Source organism: Heloderma suspectum, chromosome 4 (genome assembly GCF_057233095.1).
Source record: "Heloderma suspectum isolate Gila_16-S chromosome 4, 16-S_ref, whole genome shotgun sequence".
Classification (NCBI taxonomy): Eukaryota; Metazoa; Chordata; class Lepidosauria; order Squamata; family Helodermatidae; genus Heloderma; species Heloderma suspectum.
This window is the reverse complement of record NC_139461.1, coordinates 18,879,560-18,904,310: the sequence shown is the minus strand read 5'-3', so window position 1 is coordinate 18,904,310 and position 24,751 is coordinate 18,879,560. Positions and strand designations below refer to the sequence as shown.

The 24,751-nt window shown below is 42.6% G+C and overlaps 1 protein-coding gene across 16 annotated transcripts in view; it reads right to left on the bottom strand.

The window, feature by feature from the left end:
• Positions 1 to 24,751, bottom strand: part of NDRG1 (N-myc downstream regulated 1) — a 109,197-nt gene that overhangs the window by 24,677 nt on the left and 59,769 nt on the right. For 15 of the 16 annotated variants that reach the window (XM_084848777.1, XM_084848781.1, XM_084848778.1 and 12 more), the window contains 2 exons: positions 11,441 to 11,519; positions 7,864 to 7,899 (listed from right to left, as the gene is read on the bottom strand). In XM_084848777.1, coding sequence (XP_084704903.1) covers positions 7,864 to 7,899; positions 11,441 to 11,503 — 99 coding nt within the window. In that variant the 5' untranslated portion in view covers positions 11,504 to 11,519. Of the gene's footprint in view, positions 1 to 7,863; positions 7,900 to 11,440; positions 11,633 to 24,751 lie in introns of those variants that run through there. The other variant, XM_084848767.1, reaches the window with a different exon arrangement.

Here is a 24,751-nt window from a genome sequence, read left to right as displayed (position 1 = left end):
GGGGGGGAAATCCCCTATTAGGCTATTGGAGTACATTGGACACCTTCCATTATTTACTCTGAGCCCAGTATTTCACCTATACATTTTAGGTTTCTGTTTTCTTTTCTATTTTCTCCTCCAGGGCTTCCTAACAGTCCAATAAGGAGTGCCTAATTGCTGGGATGCATCTTTCCCCTAATCACACATTGCTTGTTTGTAAAACAAATCGATACTCTGCTCAGTGCACATTGCTCTCTGTATGTGCCATTTGGAGCTGAAATACAGCAACAAATCTTTCTTTAAAGGAACTCAAAAATCTGATGGAAAACTGAATTCTTGGGGTTCGGTGATGAGAATGGTGTTAATATTGTGGGGTTCAATGGACCCCAACAGTTTGTGCTAAGACTATGTTATTGGAATGTGATACCAATAAAATCTATATATTTTATGTTACACTGGAGTAATTTTGGAATCAATCATTTTTATTTCCAAGTTAGGACATTAAAAGAGTTCACTGCATCCCAACAGTAGACTGATACTGGGTGCTTCCAGATGAGGCCTTTATTACGCAGTTGCCCTGCCTCGTTATTACAATTTTATGGAGTGTGTGGATATCCAGATGATGACATCTTTCATTTGTAACACCCCATCTTTTCCTACAACTTCTTCTACCCTTTTTCTTGCCAAAGAAAATCCACTGAGAGGCAGATGGAATAGCTCCACAATGTCTTTTGACTGGTAGCACTAGTACCCCTCCATCTGGAAGCACTGAATGTCAAAAAATGGCGCAGGAGGGTTAAGAAAAACCCAGCTGTGGTTTAGTGCTCTAGTGACTGAGAGAAGAACACGTAGATGGCATCAAAAAGTGTTTGGAATGGTCAAAAGAAAATGGTATGGGCATTTGGGAAGAATGCAATATAGGAAGTTATCTGATCCATGCAGCAAAATCAGCACACATAACTGTTTGCCTAGGGAATACAGATACTGTAGATGATGAGTTTCAATACCTTCCACCTAGAAGTTGCTTTGTACCCATCTTTGGAGATTAGTATATATCCAAGATTATTAATAGCTGCAACTCACTCTAAGCCCTAAGGATAAAGCCAGGCCGATTAGGGAAAAAAGTACCTTTACTAGTATATATTGTTGGCCTTCACAAAGAGATACACACACCTACCCCAAGCTGCATGGGAGCTGCTTATTTGTGGTGCTCCTAACTAGGGATGGACAAATCTGTCAGTTTTGGTTTCTCCCAGTTTCTAATTTTTCCAGTCTTAAATTCGGTTCATCCTGAACGTTGAGTTGTCTTTAAAAAGCTTCCATGACAAGCATCTGTGTGCACATTTCTTCTAACACATGCATTTTTGCATAATACACACATTTTCTGCAAGTCGTTTTCCAAACATAATTAATATTTGAACATTTTCCCTAATGTACACACATTTTATATGCATTTTTGATTGGAGATTACAAAATTTGGAAAAGTGCACATTTTGAAGGATAACAGACTTTTGGACTGCATAGTAGATCAGAACGAATTTCTCCTCCAACCCATACTATTGTGGTACTACCCATGCCATAGTAAATACAACAACATGGAAGGGTGCTGACTGGCCAGGAAGGACTCACACGGTTGGCTCAAGAGGTGGCTATGGGGAATTTTCAAGTTGCCTCTGCAAAACAGTCATGTCATGAGAAGTAACGTGTAGTTGGTTAACAGCTTGTGCAGCAATGGTGTTTTGTTGGGGTACACGTATGAAGTGAGAAAGGAAGCTACGTATTTTTTAAAACACACACAATGGACATGTGCCACAAAGTCACAGTCGATGTGTGTCTGCAGTGTGCTCACTGCAGCAGCAGACCTCTGTATAATGTAGTCAACGTTGTTGTGGTACAAACTGGCTCTTTGTCTGCCTTAGCTGCAGGCATCAACACTACTTGGCTTTTTGGGTTCTGTGGCAGAAAACATGGTCCCCACCACCATAAGAGTTTAACTGCTGCCTTCCTCCTCAGCACCATCCTTTTTGATTATGCATTTCAGAATCATGTCACCATAACTGGGCTGAACACTTTCCCAAGAGTTTACATGCAAGAGAGAAAACAAGACAGCACCAAGGACACAGCCAAATCGAAACCATCGATCACAATGATGATGAGACTGACCTAGAGATCTACTGATGCGACTTCAAGAAGAATTTCCCTCCTAAAGATGTGGCACACTGAAAACAGATGGGAACGCATCCTAATCAATGTCAGTGTTATAGTAAGAGGCTCTTTACTGACCAATTTGTATTAAAACGCTACCTTGGGGGAAAAAATCCAAGGTACACTAATCCAATAGAAGGATAAAGACAAACATGCCATCTGCTCATGCATCTGCTTTGTAAAGGCAGATTCCTGCTCAGGAAGCTAAACAATTGCACGTGGCTGTTAGATAAACAAGTCTGAGGGTTGCCATCAGAGTTTGGACTACATCAGTTAGTTTGACAACTGTCTTCATTAGAGAAGACATTTGTTTGCCAATTTCAAATGAACCAGCCACATCAACAGCATGGATGTACGAACACCAATGGCACTTTGGGGGGTTGCCTTTTTATTTGGCAGAAATCAGGAAGTCACTAAGTGACCTTGTCTAAGATCCCACGTTAGTTATTGTGCTGTATTTGTATACTCCTTATCTGGAAATGCCTCCTGGCTTGATGAGACTGTCCACATAAATGTAAGAAATAAAGCCAATTCAGGCATGGCATCCATGTTTGTCACCTGACTGCAGCATCGAGTGATGACTTACATGTATGAAGGAGCCATTACAGATGAAACTGCCCCCAAAACTCTATGGATAAGCATGGTCCTTAAGTGGCACTGATATGCCAGCAGAGAGGGGACAGAATGAGCTTCAGAACCTTGGGGCCACAACTGAAAAGCCCTGTCCTCAGTACCATCCCTCATCCACCACTACACACAGTATTCATATATACCCTCTTGGCAAACAAAGATTAACACTCAAGCAATAGTATTGGTAATTGACAAGGTAAATGGATAAAACCATGCTATTGCTATATTCTAGGATGGGGTGGGGAACCTCAGGGGTGGGGGCCAAATCCAGCCTTCCAGGGTTCCCCAGATGGCCACCCTGTTTCCCCTGGCACCACCCACTTTTCCCCAACTACTGATTGGTGCTTTTCTGGCTTTTGTGCAATTCCCCCCCCCCCATTTTAAAGTTGAAATGCCTCTTAAGGCTCAGTTACTGGCAGTAAGAGCTTTGAGCTATAATATGCTGGCATTTTTTGTATATTTGGCCCCACCCTCTTTGCCTTTGGCCCCACCCACCACTGGAATGCCATACCTCTGAGAGCTTCGCCAAAATTGATTCTGGCCCTCGGGCTGAAATAGGTTCCCACCCCTGTTCTAGGATGACAGACTGGCAAGAAAATAATGCATCATAAAATACCTACAAAGCCCCTTTGTTTAAATCTTTTAATCTATGGGCTACATGTTCTGAATAGGCTTTTGCAGTGGTACAACCCTAAAACAAGTTTTAATTTGGCTGCTCAAGTGAATATGGACCATGTAGTTATCTCGTTGGAGATGTAGTATTGACCACAGTTTGTTCAGTATTGGTGGTACTTTTAACCATTGCAGTCTGTGGCTAATGGCTGCTCTCCTGGCTCATTTGTATCCTGCTTTTCTATTAAAACAACCAAAGCAACTGCTAATAAAGAAAACAGGCCAGTGTAAGAAGATGCCTAAGCAAGACTACAATGAAAATTTACTTGTTTGAAAGTGATGCAACATGTCAATTGTTACTTTGTAAGTGATAAAAGCAACACGCTACTACAGTGTTGTCCATGTGGGGCACAAAGTCAAAATTCTAGCATCAGCCAAAGCTGCAACATGGGAACTTCGGCTACAATCCTGCCTACTTTCAGTATGTCTGATCAAAACAGTCAGGTATATGTTACAAGTTATAGTATCCTTAGTGTGGAGAGTGTAACACTTAAGATTTATTTTTAATTTAGGAGTGTGTATGTTTTAACAGAAGTACTTGCATATTCTGTGGAACCAATATGTTTTTCAAATGGCAAACAAAAAATTAGCAACTCTTCAGTGCAACATTAACAAAGGATATTTTGTGTCCTTTTAATCCACAGGTGTAACACATCTGTAAAGTTGCTGCTTTGAAAGTTACAGCATTGTACACCATCAGTTTCTCTCTAAACAAGCAGCAGTCCACTCACCGCACAACCAAAGCAGGTCCTACATTTCAAAGCCATTCTATTTAATAACAATTTTCTACAGATATGCACCCAATGCAAATTTACCAGAACTTAGGCCTCCGTGTCATGGAGTTGGATAACCTATGTCTTGTCTGTATTACATAATTGAATGCTCTCCTGCAGGTGGAAAAAAAAATCTAACAAAAAAGGAAGTGTTAGACTAGAACCTTTTCCTCCCAGTGTGCTAGTTTCTGGTTGTTGTTGTTTATAATGTGGAGGAAATTCTTTTGCATGGAAGGTCATTCAGCCAGACACAGGTTGCCCACTTCAGTGACACCGAGGCCTAAGTAGCCTGGTTTGGGCAGGCATAAGCACATCATGTTTGACTAACATACTATGAGTACACACTGTCCTCCAAGCAGCTATATCTGGCAATTTTAATGCTCTTATATGCTCAGGGGACAGCTCTCAACAGACATTAGGTACTCATTTGTGTGTCTACTTTGGTACTAGATAAGAAACTTCAGGAACATCATGTGATTACACTCCTCCATTATGCTCGAGTTTCCCCTCCTTCCACCTCGATTACACTGTCACCACATAAAATTTCAGTTCAGCTATTTCAATAGAAGGGAATGCACTCATCTTGGCAAAGTACAGCTAAAGCTTTGTAGCAAACCAAAAAAAGGTGTGAGGAAGAGTTAAGCTAATGGACATTACAGCCACAGTGTTCAACTCCTCAATGCCACCTATAACTTTGTGGCAGGAAGTTCTGACCACAGAAACATAGGCACTCAAGGGAACGCTTGAAATCATGGCAACAAAATAAAGAGCTGGAAAACCTCCTATATCCAGTATGGTTTCTGTCCATTAAGGCAATTACAAAGCTAGGAGTAATGTAACTTTGTTAGGCAGTTGTGACACCGTGATTTCATGCAAGCTGTATTTTAATGGCTATGGTGCTTTGATACTACTCCGAACCTTACTGTTGCAAAACTGATCTCAATACTGTGTCTATCCACATCTATCATTTGTTCTCAAAAAAGAGATCATGAGCAGGATTTTAACTTCCATTTGCCAATGCCTACAGATGGACTCCTAAACACTGGGCTATGATATGAGGTTGTGGAAATCCAAGAGGAAGGCTGCTGAGCTTATCCCTGCAACCCAGTGGCTGTTCTCTAGAAGGCAACACCATAGATGAAGAAACGGGTTAGGTAATGCCAACAGCTACAACATCACTATGCGCTGACTGGTGCTCACCCTAAGCAGGTTACATAAATGTCGTCTGGATGCAATATAGGTGGAAGTGCTGCACAGTTGCTATGGTCTATGGCAGGGATGGGGAACATGTGGCCTCCACCAGATGTTGCTGGACTGCAACTCCCATAATCCCTCACCTTTTGCTATGCTGGTTAGGGCCGATGGGAGTTGAAGTCCAACAACAGCTGGAGGGCCACACGTTCCCCATCCCTGGTCAATGGAGTGGCTGTTGCCATTTTTGCTTTATAGGTTCTGAGTTGCTGTGGTGCTGCTGAGCACAGAATGCTGCTTGCTTTGTGCTGAGCAAACAGCACCACACCAGTCATCTTGTCGGAACTATAGGACTAGGCTGCTCATTTCTAGTTGTGTTTTCAACATACGTCTGTAGGATTCTCCGTCAGGCTTCATCTGTGGCTTGACTAATTTCTGAAGTAGAATCAGTCAAACACAAAAAGATAATCTCTTGCGTGATACTCAAGAAGAAATCTCGAGTCAACAAGTTTATTTCAATTGACAGCATAACTTAGCTTCTGTGCAGCAAGTCCTACTGTGTGCTTGAGCACATTAGCATCCGGTGAGAAAGAACTTAAATCAATGGCACCTGTGAGATCCAAGCAACCCTCCACAGAGGAGCTGCCTGCTGCATCTCTGGATGATTGCCTGATCCGAGCTTGCCTCTTAATCAAGATGCACCTCCAAATCAGTGATGTGCAGACATACAAGGTATGACTTATCTGAGGTTAATCTTACTTTTATACATCAAAAGTAAAACTTTGAGTCTAAGAGTGAATTATGCCCCCATCCTTAATTCAGAAAGGTGCCTGTTACCAGGGTCTGGGAAACACAGATTTAGAGAAACATGTATAATCATGGGTTACTTGTTGCTGCTTGGAATATCTCCACGTAGTTTTAAGTCTAGGATACTGCAAAACCTAGGAAATACGTAATCTAAAACAGGCGAAGTAAGGTATCTGCCCAACATTAATTTTCTTCAGTACAAACATTGACCACGTTCACATGTAATAAACCAGGAATCTTGTCTTAATAAACCACAATGCAAATGATCTGTGTGCTAGTACACACAGCCCCTTCTTTGTTCCTCCCTCTGTGTGAACAGGTAAAGACATCAGGAAGGGGAGGATTTCACGTGATGTCGATCACAGTTAAGTGCAGCCAAACAAGTCAGATCATAACCAAGCTTTAAGATAGGGTTTGTTTTTCAGTTCCAAATCCAGGGTTGCTTGGGCACAGTAAACCATAATTTCAGGTTTGAAGATCATGTTCAGTAGGGATGGCGGAGAATTCCGCCACGGATCTCAGTGAGGCCAAATGCCAATGCATTCGGCCCCCTGAAATCCGTGGTGGAATGAAGCCCCCCTGCCCACCCCCACGAAAGGTGCGCGAAATGGAGCACCTACCTGGTGCTGTTAGTGCTGCTTTGCGAATGGCGGCCGCGTCTGTGGCTGCCATTCGCTTCACGATTTTTCCCGTGATAGGCTACATAAATACTTACGTAGCCTACCATGGCTAACACAGGGATGGGAGGCCGTGATAGGCTATGTAAAAATTTACTTAGCCTATCACAGCGAAAAAAAGGAAACGCAAATGGCAGTGGCTACAGCGGCCACCATTTGCGTCCCTGCACAGCCCAGCAGCGGCCGGATGTTGCTGTGGGCGGAGTCGCCGCTGAGCGGAGCTGGCCAGCAAGGATTTCAGGGGGAGGAACAGAACGCCTCCCCCCTACCACGGATGTCATGAAACAAAACAGGTAAGTCATTTCATACATCCCTAAAGTGAAGCTCTCCTCTTCCTGGTTTGTTTACCTGTTTGCACAAAGGGGAATAGGCTGCATGCACCAACGCAGTCACATCATGGTTTAATAAGCCAGGATTCCTTGTTTATCATTACAAGTGAACATTCCCATTGACACATTTAATATAGGCCAGTCAACAATTCAATTTGCTGGTTTCTCAAGCCACCACTCTTCACTGTTCATAGGTTTTTTGAAGCCAATACAAGAGCTGTGTGACGATTATACTCTGGATCACAACAAATTGGAAAACTGCTAGTGTATCTGTAGCTATATTCCCACTCACACTGCTGTAATGGCGTTTTTCTCTGTGTTTCTACAAAGATTTATGAAGGTTTCTTAGCATAATTATAGAACATTTTTAGTTCTGTTAAGCATAGCACAGATCAGCCTTCCCAAACCTGGTACCCTCCAGGTCTTTTGGACTATAACATCCATTAGCTCCAGCCAGTGTGGTCAGGAATGCTGGGAGTTGTAGTCCAAAACATCTGGAGGGCACCAGGCTAGGGAAGACTGGCACAAATAGTTAAGAATCTACAATATGATTAGATGTGTTCCAATATTTAACAGTTCTGAAGTTGAAAACACACTTACCTGAACATCAACGTCTGGCAGGAGTTGTGTGATTGCCTAGAAAAAGAGTGTATACTAATTACAGCATGTCAGGAGAAAAGGACACAGAAGGTTTCATTTCAGTTCTAAAACACAAAAGCTGTAGAGATGTTAATATCGGCTTCACAGCTCAGACGTTTTACTTTAGAATTAAGTTTTGTGAAATATGGACTCCAAGATATAGTGTTGGATGCAGATGTAGACATACTTAAGAGTAAACCCACTGAAATAAGTGGAACTGAAGTTAATAACAAACACTTTAAATCCCATTTATATCAATGGGTATGACTAAGTCTGGATCCAACTCAAGGAATTACAGTATAAAGAAGGGGGTGAGAGTGTCTTGCACTTCAGCACACACGCACCACATCCAAGTACTCCATGGAAACCATCTGGATATTCCAGTCAGCATGGCTGTTACATATGCAGCATATCCAAGGCCCTGTCACCTCCACCTGTGTCATTCTTATACCAGAACAGAAGCTACAGAGGACAATAGAGACAACAATATGATGCAGTCTAAGTGATTAATGGTGTTCTTTTTTTTAAAGCAGCATGACAGCTGACTTTTTTCCTGTCTACAACCCCCTGGCCAAGAACATAATTTTGCACTATTCTCCCCACCCCTGCTTCAAACACTATCATCACTTTCCAAGTGAGCCAGCATGGAACATTTGGCTGCTGGCAATATCCCCTTTTCCATGGAGATGCTAAGTCATGAGAAGCCATTCCTGATAACTCCTATTTATTTATACTTGGCCCTTTCATTCTACTACTCCAGCCTTCCCCAACCTGCTGTCCTTCAGATGTTTGAGACTTCAATTCCCATCAGCCCCAGCCAGCATGGCCAATGGTCAGGAATGCTAGGAGCTGTAGTCCAACAAATCTGAAGGGCACCAGGATGGAGAAGGCTGTACTACTCTCAGGGTACAAAAGAACAAAAATTTAAACAATCACTATATACAGTGAGGTCCAGAAATATTGGAACAAGGATAACTGTTTTGGCAGTTGGCCTCTGTACACCACCACATTGAAGTTGAAAGGAAACACACCCAGATGGGAGCGAAGTCAGGACTTTCAGCTATAATTCAAGGGGCTTGGCAAAAGTGAGGCACTACCCATCCAGGAAGGACAGCCAGCGGCATACACACACACCCATCATTGGTGGCTCATAAGTAATGGAATGAATGGCTGGCAAGTAGCTGCATGGCCAGGTGTGGCCTGTTTCCTGGGTGCCCCATGACCAATCAAGCAGATAAAAGGCCTGGAGGTGGTTCTGAGTGTTACATTTGCATTTGGTAGCTGTTCACTGGAACCCCCAACATGACGTCCAAAGAGGTGTCCATGCAAGTGAAGGAGGCCATCATTGGGCTGAGGAAACAAAATAAACCCATCAGAGAGATAGCAAACACAGTGCGAGTGGCCAACACAACAGTTTGGAAAATCCTGGAAAAGGAGGAATTAACCGGCAAGCTCAGCAACAGCAAATGGCCTGGCAGACCACGGAAGACAACTAAAGTGGATGACCGCAGAATTCTGCTCATGGTGAAGAGGAACCCTTTCACAACATCTAGCCAGGTCAAGAATGCTCTTGAGGAGGTAGGCATGTCATTGTCAACATCTACAGTCAAGAGACAGCTTTATGAATGTAAATACAGAGGCTTCACAACAAGGCGCAAACCACTGGGAACGCTCAAGAACAGACAGGCCAGATTAGCCTTTGCCAGCAAACACCTAAAAAAGCTTGCCCAGTTCTGGAATAAGATTCTTTGGACTGATGAAACCAAGGTTAACTTGTACCAGAATGATGGGAAGAGAAAAGTGTGGAGAAGGAAAGGAACAGCTCATGATCCAAAGCATACCACATCATCTGTCAAACATGGTGGAGGCAGTGTTATGGCATAGGCATGTATGGCTGCCAATGGAACCGGGTCACTGGTGTTTATTGATGACCTGACTGCTGATAAAAGCAGCAGGATGAATTCTGAAGTGTATAGGGCTATACTTTCTGCTCAGATTCAGCCAAACGCTGCCAAACTGATAGGATGCCGCTTCATATTGCAGATGGATAATGACTCAAAACATATAGCTAAAGCTACCCAAGAGTTTCTCAAGGCAAAGAAGTGGGATGTTCTTCAATGGCCAAGTCAGTCACCTGATCTCAACCCAATGGAACATGCTTTTCACTTACTGATAGGGATGTATGAAAGTCACTTACCTTTTCGCAGGGGTGCTTTGCGGTGGGGGGGAGGCGCTTCGCTTCTCCCGCCGAAGTTCAGGCGAGGGGGGGGAGCCGTCCCGCCTCGCCTGGCCGAAATTCAGGCGGGGGGGAGGCTTCCCGCCTCGCCCGGCCAAAATTCAGGCCGGGGAAAAGCGCCCCGTCTCCCCGGCCGCGAAACAAAGTCTAAAAAAACCACCAAACCCCGTGATAGGCTACGTAACGATTTACGTAGCCTATCACGGCTGACTTTGGAAATCTAGCCATGATAGGCTACGTAAATCATTACGTAGCCTATCATGGGTTTTTTTTTGTTTTTTATTTACACTTTGTAATGGCGGCAGCGGCAGCCGGTCTTCCAACCGGCTGCCGCCCCTGCCCCCGACGAAAGGCCGACGAACCGCCGCTGGGACCCACCGCCGGGAGGGACATTCGCCAAAGGTAAGTCCCATCCCGGGGGGGGGGGGGAGAATTTCACCACCGATTTCGGGGGGCCGAATGCGTTGGCGCTCAGCCCCCCGAAGATTCTGGAAGAAATTCTCCGCCATCCCTACTTACTGAAGACAAGACTGAAGGCAGAAAGACCCACAACAAGCAGCAGCTGAAGGCAGCTGCAGTAAAGGCCTGGCAAAGCATCTCGAGGGAGGAAACTCAGCATTTGGTCATGTCCATGGGTTCCAGACTTCAGGCAGTCATTGACTGCCAAGGATTTTCATCCAGGTATTAAAGGCGATCCTTGAGTTTGAAATGATGTTGGTTCGTTCCATTACTTATGAGCCACCAACAATGGGAGTGTGTGTATGCCACTGGCTGTACTTCCCGAATGGTTAGTGCCCCACTTTTGTCAACCCCCTTGAATTACAGCTGAAAGTCCTGACTTCACTCCCATCTGGGTGTGTTTCCTTTCAATGTCAATGTGGTGGTGTACAGAGGCCAACTGCCAAAACAGTTATCCTTGTTCCAATATTTCTGCCCGTGTGTGTGTGTGTGTGTGTGTATACACACACACACACATACACATACACGCGCGCGCACACACACACACACACACACACACACTCTCTCTCTCTCTCTCTAAAAGAAGCAAGGCAGGATAAATGCTACACAGCAGCATTAAAACAGAGCTTACGTTATAAAAGGTCTGGGTAAACAAGTTATTTACATGGTGCTGAAAAGGCACAGAGTTCAGCACCATGAACCTCCCGGGGAGAGTATCCCACAACAGGCCCCCATAACTGAGAAGGCCCTTTCTCCAGGGGCCACCTAAGCTCTGAAGGCAGGGGCATTCAGGAAGATTTCCGTGAGTGTCGGTGATCCTTCAGCACGGCAGTTCAAGCTTACCTCTTCTCTGTCCACTAACGGTTTCACCTCCGTAATATGCGAGTCATGACCTTCCCCTGACATTGTCAGTAGCTGGTACCTAAAAAAGCCAAGGATATTCATCTTGATTATATCAAATATTTAATATACACAAAATGAAGTTTCTGCGAATTTTGGGCTTATGAAATTCCTCAAAGTGGGGGACGTATAGCTGTATAAACCACTGCTGAGGCAAAATGTGACATGTGGTGCATGTGCTAGGTAATGCAATGAAAAGTTGCATGGAAAAGAATAACCTCAGTTCCAGCATTTCCTGTTATCAATGTTTGATTTTCAAAGCTAATTAGTAATTTTCTGTCAGCACTGTTTTGAACCTGACAGGAGCTGAGATCCACAACAGTGGCTATTTGAGCCAAGAGTCTGAAACAACTGCAGATCAATTTGCCTAGTTAGAATTACACTACAGAATGGGAATTGTAATAACTAGGGTAGTCAGTATTAACTGGTAGCATCACTGCTATTCATTTTCCATAACCAGGGATACAGCCATGATTGTCAGACACAGTAGGAGTCAAATTTGTCACTAGCTAATAGCAGGCAGCAAAGATAAACAGGTGATATGCAACTACACAATGAATCCTGCAATGTCTGAAGAGCGCATCTTATTTGGAGGTGCTGGATATTGCTTCCCCACAACAACCGCTGATTCAATTATTGAGATTGGTGGAGATCAATTTAATCTCCTAGCTCAGGCATTCTCAACTGTGGGTCCCCAGATGTCCTTGGACTACAACTCCCATCATTGCTGACCACTGGCCATGCTGGGGTGATAGGAGTTATCCTCCATCATCATCTGGGATGTGACTAGTTTGCATGGCCATCTTGTGAAATCTTTTTCAGATGCTATCTCCCCTCCTCTATTCAACACAGCGTCTCCCAACCTGGTGCCCTCCAAATGTTTTGGACTCCAAATCCCTCATCAGCCGTGACCAGCTTGGCCAATCATCAGGAATGCCGAGAAGTCCAAAACATCTGGAGGGCATAAGGCTGAACAAGGCCAATTTAAAATATGCCAAGATCTACTCCTACATGGTTATGTCCATCACAAATGACCATGTTATTATGAGCTATCTGCAAGTATATTACCAGCATTTGTGTAGACATGACCCTAGTTAGCAAATCAGTGAGAGTGAGAAAGAGAGTTGTCTAGAGACATAAGATTACACTGTTATCTGGGGATCCATGGATATGGACTACAAATCACACTGTTATAACACCTTCACCCTAGTTTGCTTAAAAAGAAGCTAGGTTAGGACAAAGTATTAGAACATTATGGCCTATTAGTTTTCTACTAGCACACTGAAGGGAACATACCAGTCTATTCATTTCAAGTAAGCGGCATAAAACTAATGAAGGGAACTACAGGAGAGGAAGCTGACGAATGGGTTGCAGCCATTTTCCAGCAGGGGGTGGTTCACAGAGATAGCCTGCAGACTGTGCAACACATAATGAAGTTTATATTACTTTGGGTCAGCTGCATTAAACAGAAAAGCAGTCCTTTAACATTGCCTCAATATAATTAAAAGCCGAAACATTAAGTCTGAAAAAGGTTTTGTCAATGAAGCTTTTTATAGGACTTCTGGATTAAAAAAAAGAAAGAAAAAGAAGGAGGTATTTTCACACTATTAACCTGTAATATTGTCCAAGTAGAGTTAATTATAGAAGAAAAAATAGATTGTGTTAAATACTGGGTTGCTTTGTATTAGATAGATGTGCTGCAAAAGAGGAATTGCAAAAGCAGAACTAGGACCTGACATATCAACCATAATGAAAAAAAGGACAGAGGTCTACAGAACACTAATGGTTGCCTAACGACTTCCTGTCAGATTGATTATGTACTTTGCAGCCAAAGATGGAGAAGCTCTATACAGTCAGTAAAAACAAGACCTGGAGCTGACTGTGGCTGAGATCATGAGCTTCTTGTCGCAAAATGTTGGCTTAAATTGAAGAACGTAGGGAAAACCACTAAACCATTCAGGTATGACCTAAATCATATCCCTGATGAATATACAGTGAAGGTGAGGAATAGATTTAAGGGATTAGACCTGACAGACAGCGTGCCTGAGGAACTATGGACGAAGGTCCATAACATTGTTCAGGAGGCAGCAATGAAATCCATCCCAAAGAAATGCAAGAAAGCCAAGTGGCTGTCTGATGAGGCTTTACAAGTAGCTGAGGAAAGAAGGGAAGCAAAAAGCAAGGGAGAAAGGGGAAGATATACCCAACTGAATGCAGAGTTCTAGAGAATAGCCAGGAGAGACAAGAAGGCCTTCTTAAATGAACAATGCAAAGAAATCGAGGAAAACAACAGAATGGGAAAGACTAGAGATCTCTTCAAGAAAATCGGAGATCTCAAGGGAATGTTTTGTGCAAAGACGGGCATGATAAAGGCCAAAGAAGGCAGGGACCTAACAGAAGCAGATGAGATTAAGAAGAGGTGGAAAGAATACACAGAAGAACTATACAGGAACGATCTTAATGTCCCTGATAGCCATGATAGTGCGGTCACTGAACTTGAGCCAGACATCCTCAAGAGTGAAGTCAAGTGGGCCTTAGGAAGCATTGCTAACCACAAAGCTACCAGAGATGACACTATTCCAGCCGAGCTATTTAAAATCCTAAAAGATGATGCTGTTAAAGTGCTGCACTCAATATGCCAACAAATTTGGAACACTCAGCAGTGGCCACCAGACTGGAAAAGGTCAGTTTACATTCCAATTCCAAAGAAGGGTGTTCAAACTACCGCACAATTGTGCTCATTTCACATGCCAGCAAGGTTATGCGCAAAATCCTACAAGCTAGGCTTCAGCAGCATGTGAACCGAGAACTACCAGAAGTACAAGCGGGGTTTCGAAGAGGCAGAGGAACTAGAGATCAAATCGCCAACATTCGCTGGATCATGGAGAAAGCAAGAGAATTCCAGAAAAACATCTATTTCTGCTTCATTGACTACGCTAAAGCCTTTGATTGTGTGGATCACAACAAACTCTGGCAAATTCTTAAAGAAATGGGAGTACCAGACCACCTTACCTGTCTCCTGAGAAACCTGTATGAGGGTCAAGAAGCAATAGTAAGAACCAGACATGGAACAACCAACTGGTTCTAAATTGGGAAAGGAATAAGACAAGGCTGTATATTTTCACCCTGCTTATTTAATTTATATGCAGAGTACATCATGAGAAACACCGGGTTGGATGAATCACTGGTCGGAATTAAGATTGCCGGGAGAATTATCAACAACCTCAGATACGCAGACAATACCACCCTAATGGCAGAAAGCAAAGAGGATCTAAAGAGCCTCTTGTTGAGGGTGAAAGTGGAGAGTGCAAAAGCTGGTTTGAAACTCAACATTAAAAAAACTAAGATCATGGCATCTGGCCCCATCACTTCCTGGCATATAGAAGGGGAAGAAATGGAAGCAGTGACAGATTTTACTTTCTTGGGCTCCAAGATCCCCGCAGACGGTGACTGTAGCCATGAAATTAAAAGACGCTTGCTCCTTGGGAGGAAAGCTATGGCAAACCTAGACAGCATAGTAAGAAGCAGAGACATCACCTTGCCGACAAAGGTCTGCATAATGAAAGCTATGGTTTTCCCAGTAGTAATGTATGGCTGTGAGAGCTGGACTATAAGGAAGGCTGAGCGCCGAAGAATTGATGCTTTCGAACTGTGGTGCTGGAGAAGACTCTTACGAGTCCCCTGGACTGCAAGGAGGTCAGATCAGTCAATCCTAAAGGAAATCAACCCTGACTGCTCATTGGAAGGACAGATAGTGAAGCTGAAGCTCAAATTTTTTGGCCACCTAATGCGAAGAGAAAACTCACTGGAAAAGACCCTGATGCTGGGAAAGATTGAAGGCAAAAGGAGAAGGGGACGGCAGAGGATGAGATGGCTAGATAGCATCACGGATGCAATGAATATGAACTTGAGCACACTCCGGGAGAGAGCGGAGGACAGGAAGGCCTGGCGTGCTATGGTCCATGGGGTCACGAAGAGTCGGACATGACTTAATGACTGAACAACAACAACAACAACAACTTCCTGCCTCTAGAGGGAGTTAAGAGCACATGGACAAACTCCTCTGAGTTCTCTGACTCCTTCAAAGCAGTCAAGGACAAGAGTTCCTTTAGGGCAGCATCCTACATTATAAATTTAAGTCATGTGAATGCTTCTGCAACTCCATATTATGACAAAGGGCAGCACTTCTACAAGATTAGGCACAAAGGCACTTTTGGAAGCATTCCTAATGTTTAGAAGAAAATCATAAAATCAGAAACAAATGGCATAAACAATGTCTCTATAGATAAAGAGTCAGAGACTCAAGAAGATGGGACCGCATCTAGCTCAGTATTATCTATTCTACATTGACTGGGAGGGGCTCTCCAGGGTTTTGGGCTCTTCAGTCTTTCCCAGCCCTACATGGAAACCTTAGGAACTGAACCTGGGACCTTTTGCATGTGCTCTATCATGAAGCTATAGATATTTCTCTAAATAGCATGTACCTCCTGATCTTGCCTTCTTCTCCACCTCCCTCCCCCCCCCCAGTATCTAGGCCCCAATTTACACATGCAGTGGGGTGGGTACTTGAAGCAGAACTTTGTGCAACTTACTTCATGTGGAAAGCCAACCTTCGCCAGCTTATTATCCTCCAGATGCTTTGGACTTCAACTCCGAACAGCCCCATCCAGCATGGCCAATGGCCAGGAATGCTGAGACTCACAGTCCAAAACATCTGGAGAGCACTAGGTTTGGGGAGGCTGGGGGATGCCATTTATATTAAGTAGGTTTCCATGCTGTTCTCACCAAAGCAAAACTTGAGTTTAACAAGGGATGGCCCATGGGTCCTTGGCAAGGCACACCCTTTATACTAGGGAGTTCTCAGCTGAACCTCCAGTTAAAGACTATGAGGCAGCAGGACTGGACCCTCTCCCTGAGATCCCAGAGCCACCGCCTTTCATAGTAGAGAATACTGGAGGACCAATGACATGATTCAGTATATAAGGCAGGTTCAATGATTCATATGTGTAGTAGTATAACAGCAAAGGGGCACCAGATCGCCCAGGAAGTTGTTTCACAAATAACTTTCCACATCCCATTTCAGTGGGTGAATTGTGCCTAGCTCCCTATGATGTGGGAAGACTGTGAGTCTTCGAACAATACTGAATTAATACAAAGGGTTGCTACCCTGAGTGTAGCGATCAGGAAATATTACAGCTTCATGGAACCAAGAGAGTAGCATTGCTTGGAAGGCCCAAGTTATTTCTTAACTGGTTGGAGGTCATACTAGGATGAGTTTGAGAATTCTGGCCCTAAAACTGGTCCCTTCCCATTAAGATGCATCAACATCTACAAATCAGTAGGTTATCTTGCCACTTCTAATGGATGTCACTGTGAGAATATGATTTGCTTTACGTATCCTCTGTGCAAATCACTGAACAAGATACTTTTCTCACAGTACTGTCACTTTGGGTTAGCTTAATTGCATAACTGCAACACTGGTTGTATATATAGAATTTTAGAACTATTCCTATGTTCAAAAGGTCAAAATACAAAGCTTGCTTTATAGCTGTAGTTGTTCATGCTGGCAAATGTACAGCTGAATGCTAAACAAGGTTCTCTCCTATCCCCTTTTGCCAACTCAGAGGTCACCAGGTCTTGTAACAGAATAGCCTGCTTACGTAGTCCTCATAGGTTCCCATCAACTTCAGACTCATTAAATGCAATTCCTGCCAATTTAGTTAAGGATTAAAGCTCAACACTGTCACACTTGTTAAAAATAATGACTCTTAATTGAGTTACACATTCTTTTCAAATGGATCGCACAAATTTGCCAAACTGGTAAGGAAAAACACAAGGCCACAGTGAGCCCTCAAATGTATCACCAGATTACATGGTGATGGCACCAATTTGGCATTACAAAGTCATACTATACCAGCCTTCCCCAATATGGTGCCCTCCAGATGTTTTAGACTACAATTCCCATCAGCCCCAGCCAGCATGGTCAATGGGAATTATAGGGCAACACATTGGGAAAGGCTGTAATATACCATTAGTGTAGTTTACTTTTTTCATCATGGGTACATCTCTGCACCAGTTCATATGGATAGGGAATCCAAGCGGATAGATATCCACATCTGCAGAGTGTTCCATCCTTTACTGCCTTATTGCATGGAACACAGACCAAAAGAGGGGATAGCCATCTGTGTACATGCATATCCCTAGTCTTCTACTGCCCCAAGTATCAGAATCAGGGTACAAGTGTATATACCCACTTTCAATTACTAAAACCTCTCAAAGCCCCTAAACAGCTTGGGGCCAGGTTATCTGAAGGATCGCTTCCTCCCATATGTACCTGCCCAGACCCTAAGATCATCTTCAGGGTTCCTTCTCCAGGATCCCCCACCAAAAGAGGTGGTTATCAAGAAAAGGGCATTTTCTGCTGTGGCACCCTGGTTGTGGAATGAACTCCCTAGAGAGGTTCGCCTGGTGCCTACGTTGTACTCTTTTTGGCACAAGGTGCTTTTTTTCCCCCCTAGGCATTTTTAGCATTCCAGATTTTTTAGCTCTGTTGTCTTAAATCTGCTATTGTGTTTTAAATATCTGCACTGCTGCTAGGTTTTACTCTAGTTGTATTTTTATTCTGTAGTTTTAAACTATTATATTTTACATTGCATTTTCTGTTGTATTTTTGTGGTTTTAATTTTGTGAACCACCCAGAGAGCTTTGGCTATTGGGTGGTATAAAAATCAAATCAAATAAATAAAGTTTCTTGTTCCTATGTATGGACACAGAAGATCTTATATAGTGTTTGTGTCAACTAATTTCCTGATCACCAATGAACATGTTACAATTAAAACCTAGATTGTCAAGGGTGTAATTTTGCCATTCAGGTTTTTCTTCTGAATATAGGTTTCACTGTTTCATTATGACCAAGCTCTAAACAACAATTGTGAAGTAGTTTTTACTCCTTTACTATCAAGCTGGATAGTTCAACTGAAGTGGTCCCATTACTGGAGTTCATTTTGCAATTAAACATGACTTAATCTTTGTAAACTGCCGAGACAGCTCTGGCTATTGGGTGGTATTGAAATGTAATAAATAAATAATAAATATTAATGCCAGTTTTACATAGTTGAAAATGACCCATTAGGAATCAAGAGACAACCTGTTAAAGTTATTTGTGTTTGATTATGCAAGTGATTTCCCAAAAATGTTTGTTGTCCTGTTGGCGCAAGTTGCATAAAGTGGAATTAGGAGCCATAATCACACAAGCCAAGTCCACCTCGTGGTTAATAGCCCCTACAACCTTCTTTCTGGAAAGAATCTAATGTCTCGAAAAAACCTTTTGGAACAAAATTCTTCATATCCTGGCAGCTATAGAGGATAATAAGCGATCCTTAAGTTGTCCACTGATTCTGGCCTCTCAGTTGTATCTTCATTACAGCCACAGTCTACAACTTTTACAGGGGCAGCGAACTATATCAAACTGTTCTAGCCAAAACTCAACCAACTTCAACCTCCTGATCCAAATTTACTATTCCCAATTTAGCGGCCCAGTTCTAAGGTACACCTATAACACCTTCCCCTGGATCAGATCATCTAAACATCCCAAATTTGCATCATCACAAGGGGGTGTGGAGGCGTGTATTTGGATACATAGCTTTACTGTTGTCTTTTCCTAGCAAGTCACCTGATCAACTCAAAGTAGGTGAAAAGTTAGTTTTCATTCTACCCATAGAACAGAAGCTCTAAGCCAGGACAGACATAAAAAATAAGCCATTGACAAAATAGGTAAAAAACAGGCTCATTCTTAACTGCATAGTCACTATTTACACATTTAAAGGGAATATGGAACAACACCCAATTTGTCATACACATAGTCATTTAACATGTGCCTAAGTTGCTCTTGAAGGTACTTATCTTTAAAGAATAGAATTAACTGCTAAGAGAAGTCATTTTCTTCAATCCATCCCTAAGACAAATGTAATAGACATGAACTCTGTTAAGCCAAGCGTTTTCCATTTAAAGAATTTTACATTCTTTGGATTCCAGCTCAGGGCCAGGCTGTGAGAGGTCACCAAGAAGGCTAGGCTACAATCCCTCTCCATAGCAAGCTAGTTTAAGACATTTTATATAAAACATTCAAATGTGAGGTTTCCTTTCTTTAAGGATTCACAGGGAGATATTGAGAAGTCTTGAATCAGACTTGTAACTACTATCTATTTCCACTACTACAGATCATTGAAACCACTACACTGGCTAGTAAAAAACATATGCGACACTGGTAACTGTTCTAACAGAAGGCTTGAAGAAGTAGTTAAAAATTATGGAAAGGAAAAAACTGAACACCTTCCAGTCCAATCCTATCCCTATTTTATGTGGAAGATAAGCCCTGCTGAATTCAATGGGCCTTACTCCAAGTGTATAGTATACAGGAATAAGGCCTTGGGCTGAGAACTTCAACCATTTCTCAAATCCATATGCCATTTTTTTCCAAGTCGTAACAGGATTAGGACCTTCATTATACCCAAAAGTATAGAGGTGGCTGGCTGGCTTTGTTCCATCATCTTCACTTAATTCTCTGATGTTTGACCAATACCTTTGTAAGTCATGTTTTAACTAACAGTGTAATAATTACATGTTAGAAATGCCTTTAGAAGCATATACACACAATGATCATCATGAGCATCAAACAAATCAGCTATTTTTTTTTAAATCATCTTTATGCAAATTATATGGGTACTATTGATATCTCATACACCTTTCTGAAATATATATCTGTAGTTCATGAATTTTTATACCTCTGTGCCTATCTGGATGATCCACCAGCTTTTTATTGGTTTTCTCCACCAAAATGGTGGCTGTTGCTAACAGCTGATTCACTTGCAATATGGATACAGCTTTTTTGTTCATGGTGGTGGAGCAAACAGTCAGACAATAAATAGCAAAATACCTACGTGCAATTCTTCTGCTAAGCAAAGTATTTTAGGATGGGCAAGTTACCTCAGAGAATGAGAAGGAAATGGAGATAATAGTTCAGGACCACTTGCATTTTACTGTGTCACATTGATAACTCAACATGAACAGTTATCATGAACAGATTAGTTTAGCTAAAATCATATGTGGACATTGAGACCACTACCATAAGAGTCATAACTGTTGATGTGCTCCTGCTCAGGGGAGTATCCTCTAGCAGTAAATCTCATTTTAGCTCCACTAGTATCATGCTCCCTGTCCAGAAACATCTTCTCCCTTTTATTTTTTTTTTAAACCCAGCCTAAGAAGTTCTCTAACCTGAAAACTCACATACCAGGTTGCTATATTTGGTTTGAATAAAATACCTTTATTAACCTTAAGAATGTTGAACTTTGTTACTGCCCTTGTAACCCACTCCTTTCTTGTTAGCTTATTGTTCAGCTATGTTCTTTAGGACTTTGTTACAAGGAACATCTTGTGTTATTTCATTGTGCGTTAACTTAATTTGCCTTTGCTATCTAAAATGTTGTGAGCTGTCCTTCAAGGATCATTGCAAAAATATTTGATTTCTTTATGGGGCTTTCATCTTGCTGAGATCAACCCCCACATGTTACTTAGCATTTAGATGGTTTAAAAAAAAATATTTTGAACATCCCAGTATTTTATCAGGAGACCAAAATGATAGCCTTAAGGAAGGAGCATGTATAGAAGAGAGGTGTGTGTGGGTTTTTGTGGTGGGAGAACAGAATATGGTTTGAAAACAGGGGATTCAGACAGTCATGCATACAGTAAACGCATTAAATCAATGGGACTGACATTAGGCATGACTAAGTTGCTCCACTGGTTTCAATGGGTCTACTCTAGGCACAACTAACTGTGGATCCAACCCACAATTGCTGCTTGCGATACGTATACTCACCCGCTTCACCTCTGAAACAATACAAAAGCATCCCTGATCAGAGGCAACAATAGGAGAAAAAGGTGTTTACACCATAAAAAGTGAAGCATCTCTAAAACCACTATCATCCCTTAAAAACTTTTTCTGTCTCCAGTTGAAGACCAAATCTGCGAGCTGGAAATCTAATTATTTCCAAGCAGTGGCATTACTATTTCTAGATCCTACCTTGCATTTTAATGCATTTGCTGGTTAAAAAACACAGAATACAAAACCAATCACACAACATGCATCCATAAAGACAAGAAACAATTAGATTTTATACAGTTAAAACATATCAACTCTAATGACAGCTAAATCCAAAGTCTCTCTATCTAGATGAATATTAAAAATAAATAAATAAAAGCCCGCCATTTCTGCAAACGATCATGCTCCTTTGCCCACTTCCCATCAATTCCCATCTGCTCATTTTTTCATTGTGTTGCATCTAAAACATTTGCGAACCATTCCATCATTAAAGGTGTATTGCCTGCTTTCCAATATCTAGCCAGGACATTTTGCTGCAATCAACAGATTGTTCAGCAACAATTTTGACTTTCAATACTTAATATCTTTAAGAGATCCAAAAACTAAAGTGCTTTAGCTTAGTTTGGCTTTGCTTTGTAAACTATCCCTTCAGAGATCACTGCAAAAATATCTAAGATCAGATAACAAGGATTCCCCTGTGCACCACTCCCCCTCCCAACTGGAGGGGGAGTGGCATGCAGGGGAATCCCTGCCATCATCTTCAATCTGAGATAACAGTGGGGATGCGGGCAGTGGAGGGCTCAGCAGGCTCTGAGAAGAGTGGCTCTTCCCAGTACCAGCTCAGTTCTTCTTCGCAGCACATGTCGACCCATGGGGACAACATGCGCTGCACAAAGCTGGGAACTTGCCTGTACTATGGCTTCATCCATTCAGAAGGACAAGGTTCAGATGAAGCATCTCCAGCCTGTGAGGCAGCAGAGTCAGGGTAGCTTTGCCTTCATTATGCCTTCCCCCATTTGGGGGTATGCAGCACAGGCAAAGGCGGTCTCCAGCTGAAGCATGAGCTGGAGTTTCAGTCGGGAACTGGATGACATCAAAGGCATAAGCCACACCACCACTGACATCATCCAACCCATCAAGGGCTGGGTAGGAAGGGTCATTCCCCCCCCCCAAAAAAAGTGTCCCCCATCCCTGCACCTAAATGCTTCTCAGCTTACACAAACAAGTATCTGAAGGCAGCTTCAGGATGGACGAAGCAAACAAGCTGAAGTTTAATCTAGATCAGAAAGAGGTATCGTGGATAGGGAAATCCACTGATATGGATGGAGGTATGCAACTGGTTTTGGATGGGGTTGAACTGTTCCAAAGGGCTGAACTGTCCCAAAGGGCCAAGTGCACAGCTTGGGGGTCCTCCTGGACTCAGCTCTACGTATGGAGGCCCAGGTAGCCAAAGTTGCCTTCTATCAGCTTCAGCTGATTTGCAAGCTGCATCCCAATGTAGAGAAAGTGGACCTTGCTGCAGTTATTCATGCCCTGGTTACATCCAGACTACTGTAAAGTGCACTATGCGGGCTGCTTTTAAAGACAGTTCAGAAGCTTCAGCTTGTTCACAATGCAGCTGCCCAGTTACTTACAGGGCTAGGTGATCAGAGCATGTAACACCAATTCTGTAACAGCTGCATTGGTTGCCAGTGCATTTCTGGGCTCAATTTAAAGTGCTGGCGATTACATTTAAGGCCCTAAAAAGGTTTGATACGAGGTTAATTGAATGACCACCTGCAACTTTATGAACCTGCCTGGGCCCTAAGATTGGTTACAGAGGCCCTGACAGTGTAACCTCCCTGCCAGTGAGATCTATCAGCCTGGCAGGCACAAAGCCTTTTCTGTGATGGCCCAAAATAATGCCTTTCTGTGGGAGGTAGATCTGGTTCCCTCTCTATTTTCATATAGCCTTAAAGTCCGGCAAGTTCTTTTATAACCTGTAGTTTTATCTATTGCTGATTTCTATTTTTTAAAAAAATAGAAATGAAAAATTTGTGCTATTTTAATTGTATTTATATTTCCATTGTTTTAGGGTTTTACTTTGTAATCTGATTTGAGAAGCCAGCCTAGTAAATAAATTTCCAGAAATACTGGGAAATGCAAAATTATAGTACTTGCGTATTAAACAAGGAGCCCATCCTGGCAGCCCCTGGGATCCATTTGACACCTCAGCATCTGGCCATTGTGCAACAACAGGGTGTGTTTCTCCATTGGTAACTGCTTCTGCATATTCCAACTGGCAAGGTTAATGACATTTAGAAGTCATCTTGGATGACAAACACTATGAAATAATCCAGTCTGAACGCTTACTCTCCAACTCAAGCATTTTTGATTATTTGCATTTCCCTACCGAAATATCAAAATCCTCTTAGCAACTGTATGACACCAGGAGTTCACATTTATCTACTACAAGCACTTTTCTGTGCGAACAGTTTTTAATACGCCTCCCTATCCTTGTTAACATAACCTAGATGTATGCCGCAGTATTTAACACGCTTGAATATACCCAGCATGCCAAGTACTTCCTGCTATCGAATAGGTTTATCAGCAAGTTTGGTTTTCTGAACAAAGTACATAGAAGTGCCAAGATTAAGGACTTTGGCCACACATTTTATATGCAGCTAAGTAGAGTCAGGCCACATTGGCCTTGCAAACCACAATAAAGGTAAATCAAGTGTGACCATCCATCATGATACCCACTAAATAGCTAGGAGCTAAAAAGCATTGGTATGCCATGTTGAACTCGGGTCTTTTGCACATTATAGCAACCATGTTGAAAGATATACCACCTTTCAGAAATGAGGGCTGTGCATGGAACAGAATTTGTTTAAAGTGTCCACTGCCATTGCTTGCATTGCTAAAGAGGGTTGCTTTAGCAGTCCAACCAGGGGTGATGGAAGGGTCAAAAAAGCCTCCAACTCTTTATATTTCATCTTTTTTCATTGTCTTTTTTTGCCATTACGGTTTTGCAGCTACTTAAGTGCACACTGTGGATCGCTTGCGGTCTCCTAGGTTAGGACACATCACTTAGCAGCCCCAGTTTCTACTGCATCATTCCTCAACTCAGAGCCCTCCACATTTCTGGACTTCAACTCCTTTCAGCCTGAGCCAGCAGATCCAGTGGTCAGGAACACTGGGAGTTTTAAGTCCAAAACATCTGGAAGGCATCAGGTTGGGGAAACCTGTTCTGTTGTATAAAAATAACAGGATGTGTACAAGGTTGCTTTGGATTCCCTTGGACTGTACCATGATCGCACAACCACATGAGGAATCAAAATTAATCTGCGTTCAGGGCCTGTTTCTGTTTCTTGCCATTGTCTCATCAGAGACAA